Source organism: Oryza sativa, chromosome 4 (genome assembly GCF_034140825.1).
Source record: "Oryza sativa Japonica Group chromosome 4, ASM3414082v1".
In the NCBI taxonomy this organism is placed as follows: domain Eukaryota; kingdom Viridiplantae; phylum Streptophyta; class Magnoliopsida; order Poales; family Poaceae; genus Oryza; species Oryza sativa.
Window position 1 is genome coordinate 27,555,423 of NC_089038.1, and position 9,640 is coordinate 27,565,062.

The 9,640-nt window shown below is 45.7% G+C and overlaps 1 protein-coding gene across 1 annotated transcript; it reads right to left on the reverse strand.

The window, feature by feature from the left end:
* Positions 1 to 7,972: 7,972 nt before the first annotated feature.
* Positions 7,973 to 9,640, reverse strand: LOC4336539 (salt tolerance receptor-like cytoplasmic kinase 1). The gene is made up of 2 exons (XM_015778795.3): positions 8,961 to 9,640; positions 7,973 to 8,853 (listed from the first exon to the last, which is right to left on the reverse strand). Exons 1-2 carry the CDS (start codon positions 9,355 to 9,357, stop codon positions 8,165 to 8,167), a joined length of 1,086 nt encoding a protein of 361 aa, XP_015634281.1. The 5' UTR covers positions 9,358 to 9,640; the 3' UTR covers positions 7,973 to 8,164.

Sequence of the window (9,640 nt, forward strand, 5' to 3'; positions counted from 1 at the left end):
CTTTTGACCAGTTAGGTTTGAACTTTGAATTATGTCTCATCTTTATGCATATACTTTCTTTCATTTCAGGTGAGGGTCATTTTATTTAGAGATTGATTTGAAAAAATTGTAGTAATAACTCTTTCTAATTAGGGCTAAATTTTGTATAAAATATTTGAGTAGAAGAATTGTTCTGACCTAAAACGGAGTCCTAACATGATATCAGTGAGAGTTACAAAATGGTTGTAATATCTGTGAGTACGAGGATCGTTCTAATTTGGAACTCAACTCCTCTGATGACAACTTTAATCAGGCAGTGTGAATTATGCATTTCTTGTTCTCATGAACAATATTTGTTTGAAAAGTGAAAGATCAGAGGTATGTTTTACCACGGTGGATGAACAGAAAGCCCGGTGAGGATGACAAACATGGAGTGAAGAGGGTATGATGTATGCTGTGGCCAGAAGAAGTTGCTCCTATGATGGAAATTGTGAGCAAGACAGGCCCTCGAATCCTTTTTTTTTCCCTGATGAATCTGTAATTTGGATATGCTGCTGGAATCGGTTGAAATCTATTTGTAACTCCACTTTCTCATTTCCCATCATATATGTATGCAATGCTGAAAGTGATGTGAAGAGGGGAATAGATAGCGTGTAGCCTGGCAGACTATGGATCATTGGATTGCATCTATGTTTTCGTTGGTCTTGCGGGTTTGAGACTTTAAGCTTGAGAATGTATTTCTATTTTTGGATTTGTCTTTCTGTCATCTCGATGGATGGATATTGTGGGTTTTTAGTTAACTTTTACCTAACTCATTTTATTTATGAATAAAAATGTAAGTTTAATAACTTATTATTTATTCAAATGTTATGGGATAAAATCCTTATTTGTCTCTGAAGGTTGACATTTACCGAATGGTACCGTAGCGTCAGCGCACGGGTAAGTTACTAGTGTGAACAATTCGATGGGAATACGGGATTGACCATGTGTCATCATCTGCATTACTGCAGGGAGAATCAACATACGTGTCCGATCTGCGTTCGTCGTCTTCAAGGTGATGGGTCGAATGCGCATGCTTCAGCCGTTCACCGCCAGGGAATATGCCGCGCGCGTTCTGATACGATTCATTTTCTTGTGGACAGATGAGTTCTCAACGTATAAACCTTCGCCCCCCTCAGGCCTTCCAGTAGGACGTAACTACACAGCGCTACCACTTCATCTATAAATCTATAAGAGCACACCATCTACCTATATTTCAAATACAATTTTCTTTTAAACTACTCATCCAATCTACGATCCGATTGCACCGTTGTATTCGTAACAATTAAATCTTTACAACAAGATCTCACATGATTATATTTTGATAAAAATCACAAATTACTTTTATGATATGTCTAAATTACTTTTAAATATCACTAAGTTACTTCTTAGATATATAAAAGTAAATTCAGTAAAACCTAAAAGTAATTTACATATATATTATAGAAGTAACTTAGAACAAAACGAAAATAACTTTGGTATGTCATTTGAAGTAAATCCGTTGTAAAGATAAAAACATGACTATATCTAGAAATTAAATTAATCAGCACAAATTATATATACGCATAATCCGTTGATCCGAGGTTTAAATCTGCATCTTGGACTCTTGATACCGTGCATTCATTTGTTCATTCAGCCATTCAGACCCTAGTCAGAGCCTGCTATTCTGGTTGGCGCGGCAGGCGGAGCATGTGGCGCGTGTCCTTTCCTTTCAGCCCCTCTCACGCAGCGACTAGTCAAACAACAGTGGGTCCAAACTCCAAAAAGGCTGCATGCCTTCATGGGCCCCAGGCCGGTATGTGGGAATAAGTTTATTTTATGTTCCTCCGTTTGTTGTCCCCGAGTCTGAAAATTATCCCTGGACAGCAAAACAACATAAAGTATCCCCAACTTACAAAAGCAGGCCAACAAGATCCCTCGGCAGCATTGTCCTTAGTTTTAACTGACGTGGCACCTGCGTTGGTCCTTTTACTAGGTTTTCGTCCCATGTGGCATTGATATGGCGTTTACGTGGTAATTCGATCCAGAAAAATAATAAAACCATCGACCCTATCAATTACACATAAAATAATTAAAAATGGTGGGGCCATATGGTCCCTCTCCCTCATGTCATCCTTACTCCTCCTCTCTTCTCTCTATCCTCTCTCTCTCTCTCTCTCTCTCCCATGCTAGGAGCGAAGCGGAGCAGGCGGGGCGGTGCCGGGCGAAGCGGGCAGGCCTCTAAGGAGGTTGAGCGCAGAGGATGTCCCCGTCGTCGTCAACTGCTGTCGCACCTGCCATAGCTGCACACTCGTCGGTGGCCGCTCGAGCTCCTCCATCATTGCTACCCCCTCCTCCGCTCGCTGCCCACCCCGCACAAGGGAGAGGAGCACCACGCGGGGCAACAACGGGGGAGAGGAACGCTGCACCACGGCCAGTGGGAGAGAGGAGTGGTTGCTCTCCTTTCCCTACCAGATCCCCGTCCCCTTAGCTCTAGCTCCACCAAGCTCCACCAGAAGCCGCCCGACAAAGGGGCAGAGAGGAAGGAGGCTCAACGGCCTCTCCGCTCCCCTCAACCTCCCCGTCTCCTCCTGTCCCTAGCTATTGCCTCACCGACCTCCCCGCCTCTCCCTCTCTGCCATTAGATGAAGACATGAGGAGATAAGGTAGAGAGTGTGAGTTGGAGGAAGTGGGTTCCACTGACATGTGGGTCCTACTTTTTTTTACCGACATACGGGTCCTGTTTGTTTTGTTTAATTTTTTTGGGCCTGTTTAGATTGTAGCCAAAATAAACCTTACCAAATTTTGGTAATGCCAAAATTTAGGCAAGATACCAATATGCCAAATTTTAATGTATTTACCAAATTTGGCAACAAACTAAACGCATACATTTTTTGGCAACTTTGTCCAGAAATGGTATGGTTGAAAATGGCATCAATCTGAACAGCCCCTTGGTTTTCAATTTTTCTTTTTTTTTTATCAAACTACCACGTAACCGTCATGTTAATACCATGTGGGACGAAGTTCTAATCAAATAAGCCACGTAGACGTCACGTCAACCAAACTCGGGGACAATACTATCGAGTTGCCCGGATTTTGTAAGCTGGAGGACGGGTTGTATTTTTTTTTGTTTGAGGACGAAAATCAGATAGAACAACAAATTTGAGGGACCTAAAGTGAACTCATTTGGTGTGTGGACATGTGGCTTGTTTTGCCGTGGTGGGCTGATGCGATCATGCGAAGGAATAAGGTTAATCTGAACAATACTAGATATCTTCACCACTTAACTATTAAAACCGGTGTAATGTGACTTCCTCAATGGTTTTTAAATGGTGGTTTTGCTGACGTGGTGTCTATGTGGTGGTGTTGACCGGACGCGGCTTGCCTGCTCCCCTACAGTGCTCCCATCCGTGCTCCCGATGCATCGGACGGCTTTGTTTCTCCAGCGGTGGGTCCTGCAGCTTCTTTTGTAGCCTTCCAAATCAGCGATGATGTTTTTCCAAAAGAAAAAAAATCTTCAACGAAAAGAGAAGGCTATGAGGTATTGGGGTATGGCGGACGACAAGATTAGTGTATGCTATAACTATTCCTTAATGATCCATTTCATTCTTTTCCTACCAAAGAAACCAAAGGTAATGACCTCAGATATGAGGGGAAGGCATCTCTACGACCTGTTCTATCTAATACTATTGGAATCTGGAGTCATATTGAACATGCATGACGTACAAAATATCCTAATAATCTGTTGCACAATGTTAATTACAACAATAATCAAGGTCAAATCAACAATCTACACTTGATCCTCAGCGTTGATGATATGATCTATCGCTTTGCCGAAGAAAATAAGAAATCTTGCCGCCGCTGATCTCCATTCTAACTCCTCATGACACACGTCACACACCTCCGTAGTCTATTCCAAGTTTCCAACAAATTTCTTCATTCCTCGCTGAATTGTCTGTGATTCCTTTGATTCAGTTATTTTGATGAAAGAGGACGAAGGTGATAAAAAGGTAAAGATGCAATGCAGCGACCGTTAGCAGGTCAGAGGAGTATGACTTAGGAAAACGAAAAAAAGGCCCCATCGCCGAAGAATCAGGGCCGTCCGATGCATCGGGAGCACGGATGGGAGCACAGCAGAGGAGCAGGCAAGCCGCGCACGGGAGTCATACTCCTCTGACCTGCTAACGGTCGCTGCATTGCATCTTTACCTTTTTATCACCTTCGTCCTCTTTCATCAAAATAACTGAATCAAAGGAATCACAGACAATTCAGCAAGGAACGAAGAAATTGGTTGGAAACTTGGAATAGACTACGGAGGTGTGTGACGTGTGTCATGAGGAGTCAGAATGGAGATCAGCAGCGGCAAGATTTCTTATTTTCTTCGGCAAAGCGATAGATCATATCATCAACGCTGAGGATCAAGTGTTGATTGTTGATTTGACCTTGATTATTGTTGTAATTAACATTGTGCAACAGATTATTAGGATATTTTGTACGTCATGCATGTTCAATATGACTCCAGATTCCAATAGTATTAGATAGAACAGGTCGTAGAGATGCCTTCCCCTCATATCTGAGGTCATTACCTTTGGTTTCTTTGGTAGGAAAAGAATGGAATGGATCATTAAGGAATAGTTATAGCATACACTAATCTTATCGTCTGCCATACCCCAATACCTCATAGCCTTCTCTTTTCGTTGAAGATTTTTTTTTTCTTTTGGAAAAACATCATCGCTGATTCGGAAGACTACAGAAGAAGCTGCAGGACCCACCGCTGGAGAAACAAAGCCGTCCGATGCATCGGGAGCACGGATGGGAGCACTGTAGGGGAGCAGGCAAGCCGCGTCTGTGTTGACCTGTTCTTTATGCCACATGGCATGGACATGACGCTTAGGTGACATTACAATTAAAAAAACATGTGGGCCCATTTGTCTTCGACGCAGCGAATTAAGGGAGGTAAAGTGAACTTATTCCTCATGTGAAGCAGTCTTCGACGCAGCGACATAAGATGGGCCTCAGCAATACGTCAGAAGCCCAACACCATCAGTCCGGGGCTCCGGGCCTGACCCCGGCGAGTATCCGACTTTGTAGTCTGGAAATCCGGGGAATCGTGGCGTGCAACAACCCGTGTTCTTCCCTCGTTCGTTCACCTCTCGTCCCTGCGGCGAGCTAGGGAGCTATTCCTCCATGGAAGTTCTTTTTACGGCAACGGCGAGGAAACTGCAGCCGCGAAGTTGTCCCACTCTCCACCCTCGCGGAGGACAGGGGCTAGCAGGCAATTGGTTCCATGTACCGTGCACGTCGTAGCCTCGTTGGATCAGGTGGCGGGACAGCCGTTTAGATTAGGGCGATTCCGTTTTCCTTCCGGCGTCGCGCGCCGCCGTAGCAAAGGAACTTCACCGTGCCAACGTATGAAAGTCTTGGCGTCAGTACACGATTGACGAGAAGAGGAATCAGTCCCGTCAATAAGAAAACAAAACAATGGTGCGTATGTTTTGGACTAGCTTGTTGATGATGGATGGCAATATAGCCGCAGCTAACAAACATGGCGTTTGTATTCAGAAGAAAAGGAATTATAGTCCTTATTATGTAAGCATTGAGAATTGCGATAGTCCAGATTTCAGAGTTGGCTTGTACGTGAATACAGACAGATATCGGATACAAAAGCGGTGGCAGTTTGTAGTATGTGCGTTTGCTTTAGAAAAACTTTAAGGATCCATACCAACATTATAAATTCTCTAGTTTAAAAATACTCCCTCCGTCCAAAAAAAAACAATCTAAGAGAAAATATGACCCCTCCTAGTACAATGAATCTGAACAAAAGGTTAGCTCTTTTTAGAATGGTGGGAATATATCCTATAATTCGCCTATTTATATTGAGTCCATTATAATTTTATAATATTTTAAGATTTGTCACTTTTATCCCTTCAATGCAATCTAAAAAAATTAGACTATTTTACCCTCGTCTTCTTCCTCATTCTTTTCTTCTTTCCCCTCTCTCCCTCATGGTCCATGTAAAAGGAGCTTTGACGTGGCGGCCTTCTCCGCGAGAGGGTATCTAGACATGAGGAAGAGAGAGGAAGGAAGAATGAAGAAGACAAGGATGAATCAATCAAAAAATTTAGTGGTGGCATATCTTAAATTACTGTAAAATTATAGTCACCTTTTACAGATATACGAATTATAATAACCCTTAGAAAAAAGTGAAAATCTGATGTTGCCCGTGTTGAACCTTGGACCTTTATGACCTTTACTCTACTGCCAAAAACTAATAGTTCGCTTTACGATGAATTTTCGCACATGAGACAGATGGTCCATTGTTTAGGCACGCTCATCTTCGCCGCAGGCACATATCCTTTTCTTTACAGAAAAGAATGAATAAGCATGCACATACTGTTATGCTACTTTACTATCCGTTGTTCTTTGACGCAAGCTGTGCAAAGCAAGATCCATTCTGCACGTGGTTGGAACAGAGACCACGTATAAACAGCTCATAAACAATAGGTTAGTAGGAGATTTTAATTGTGGACAAAAAAACATCCCTCAGCTAACCATTTTCGAGGCCAGCAGTCAGCAGAACAGGCCCGCACCCCTTGCCCCGTTGTCAGATTTTCAGTGGGTTTCAGTTTGGTCCAATGCAGCCATGCAGCCATGACTTGCATGTCACTATGAAGGAGGAAACATCCGAACTCAACCGATTCGCCGCTCTTAATTAGCCGCACTGTATTTAACATACCATTGCACTAGGACACTAAGTATAATGCATTAGAGTTCATGCAGTCTTGGACCTGCAGCTCCAGGCATATCAAATCAACAGATTTTCATCCAGAGGCAGCAGAGCACAGATACAAGTTCTAGTTCAAGTGTTCAACGGGGCACCCTCCGTATCTCTCGTCTCTAGATGTTCACAGTCACAGCGACATCAAGCTACAACTGAACAAGTGGTCATATTACTAATCACAAAGAATGCTATGGCCTCAAAGCCATTTGCATCAGGAAAAAAAAAAACATCATCTACGGTCAGATAAGCCTTCGTCCTAACAAGTAACCGTGACTTCTTTATGTTGCTTTGGGCACCTACTGCACACTTGTACGAATTCAAGTCTGCAACAGCAAGGCCTTTAATTTATGAGTCACAGCTAGCCAAATAATTTTGGTTCTCTTTGTCGTATGTCTTTGTTTTTTCTAATTTCTGGTCGCCTACAGGGTACTGGTTCGTTAGGATGTCACACGCAACACCTAATCTAATCTTTGGTGGTAATCTGCATCATTTTCATTGGTTTCCTTCTTATGGCTGTCAATTTTCGTTACTCGCTGACCACAGTTCTGTTTTTAAGAAGAAAAAACACCACACGATCCACGCTTTCACAAATGCACTCATGCACACGGATAGTGATTGTTGTCCTGCCATCTGCTCTGTTTTCTCGTGGGTTCAGTGCTGTGAAGTGTGAAACCATAGAAAAAAAAATCAGTCAGCAAGTGAAAAATGTAGCATATCTCGGTAAAATACATGACAAAGTTATATTTAGATTATATGAGTGCATTGTGCAATGACTCTTTCTATGCAGGAAAAAAAATGCTGAGCACACCTTTGAATACTGCTAAGATGAATTGAGGTATCCAACAAATCAGACACTTCACTGTTGCTAGCTAAACACATAAAGGAGAAAAAGAGAGTTACACACACTCAAACACGACAAACACATGTAGAATCTAGCTTTGGCGATAAAGCTTTCTGGTGAGCATTATGTGGAATGCGTATTGGTGAAACATCGTTCGAGCATTTCTTCAGGCAAATAATTGATCTTGTTTAATCCTATCCTGCAATGTCAAATGCATGTGTACCGACTACCGACACCTATTTAGTTGGTGATTATTGGAGCAGATTAATTTGACTATGTCATCAACCAAAATGAAACCAAATTGCTTGTCCACCACCAACCATCTAAAGTACTACTACCTAATACACGCGATCTACAAGGAAAGAATTTAATTACTGAACTACTAATATACGTTCACTGGTGCTACAAGATGCCATGACATCACAAAATTTTCTATCTGATCCAAAGGCTTAAACTAATCTACCTTCTCAAACTACACAGTACACACATTCTTCTCCTACCTACCCTAAAATACTGGTACTATTCACAGTCTACACCCAGAAAAGTTAAAACATCATCTTGCGGTCCAATCTCGATCCAACGGCCGAAGCCAACGCGGAGGTCTTCTCCTGGAGCGCGCGCACCACGTCGGCCATGGACGGCCTCAGCCCGGGGCTGTCGCCGATGCACTGCATGGCGAGCTCCGCCATGACAGCCGCCTCTGCGCCGTCGTGCTCGCCTCCGAGCCTCCGGTCGACAACGTCGGCCACCTTCCCTTCGCTGAGCATGGGACCTACGGCGGCAGTGAGACGCCGCCCGGTGTCGCGGCAGACGGCCTCCTTCCCCGTCACGAGCTCGAGCAGCAGCACCCCGAAGCTGTACACGTCGCTCTTCTTCGTGGCCACGCCGGAGCGGATGAGGTGTGGGTCTACGTATCCCGGGGAGCCCATGACGGCGCGCGCCGACGGCCTGCACCCCACCGTGGCCGAGAAGCCGACGTGGGCGAAGCCGAAGTCGCAGAGCTTGGCGTTCATGTTGGCGTCGAGGAGGACGTTGGACGCCTTGATGTCCCCGTGGATGACCGCCGGGTGGCGGCTCTCGTGGAGATACTCCAGCGCCATGGCCACCTGGAACGCAATCGCCACGCGCCGCGCCCAGGGCAGCACCGACGCCACGCCGCCCGCGACCTCGCTGCAGTGGAGCCGTTCGTGGAGGTCACCATTCGGCGCGTACTCGAACACCAGCACACCTTCATCTGTGAGAAGATCGAGACGCAAGAACGTTAGCACACTTGATACGGGCAGTAGTTTAATTCAGCAGCGAGCTTTGCAAAATCTGGTGTTGATGCGCGATGATAATTACCTCGTTCGTCGCAGTAGCCGAGCAGGCGGACGATGTGCGGGTGGCGGAGGGAGAGGAGCACCTCGAGCTCCTGGCGGAAGGCGCGGTGCAGGCGCTCGCTGCTGCAGTGGACCTTGACGGCGCCGAGGCGGGAGGACGAGAGCGACGCGAGGTACACCGTGCTGAACCCGCCGTGCCCGATCACCCGGGACGAGAACCCCCCCGTGACGGACTCCACGTCCGCCCACGCGAGCTGCCTCGCCGACGCGGCGGCGACGTTCTTGCAGCTCCCTTCCTCCTCCACGCCGGCCGGATCGGCCGCCACCCGCGAGCTCATTGCACCTGCCTCCCCGCGCTTCCTGACGTCGCCGCCATCGCACCGGCGCACGCAGGCGAAGAGACCACATCCGGTGAACATTGTGCTAGCGCGCGCCCGCCCCGAAGTGAGAGATCCACGAGCTCTGGAGGGCGACGAAACGGGAGAGAATCGAAGGGTACAAGTGAGGCGAGGCGAGGCGAGGAGTGTGAGTGGAGGGAGAATAAGTTCTCCCTCGTTGATCTGTGTAGCTTTCAGCTTTGTTGCTGTTAGTTGTAGCTACGTTCTTGGCTTTGCCTTACTGGATAAGAAGGGGACAGGTTGTGCAGAGGATCCAGATCAAAGAATTGCTAGTGGCTGGCTTCCCTGGCTCTTGTGTTGCTAA

Coding starts and splice junctions, on each gene's coding strand:
- LOC4336539 (XM_015778795.3), bottom strand. CDS start 9,357: ATGTTCACCGGATGTGGTCTCTTCGCCTGCGTGCGCCGGTGCGATGGC. Junction 8,854..8,960: donor CGGCTACTGCGACGAACGAG/GTAATTATCATC, acceptor ATCTTCTCACAG/ATGAAGGTGTGCTGGTGTTC.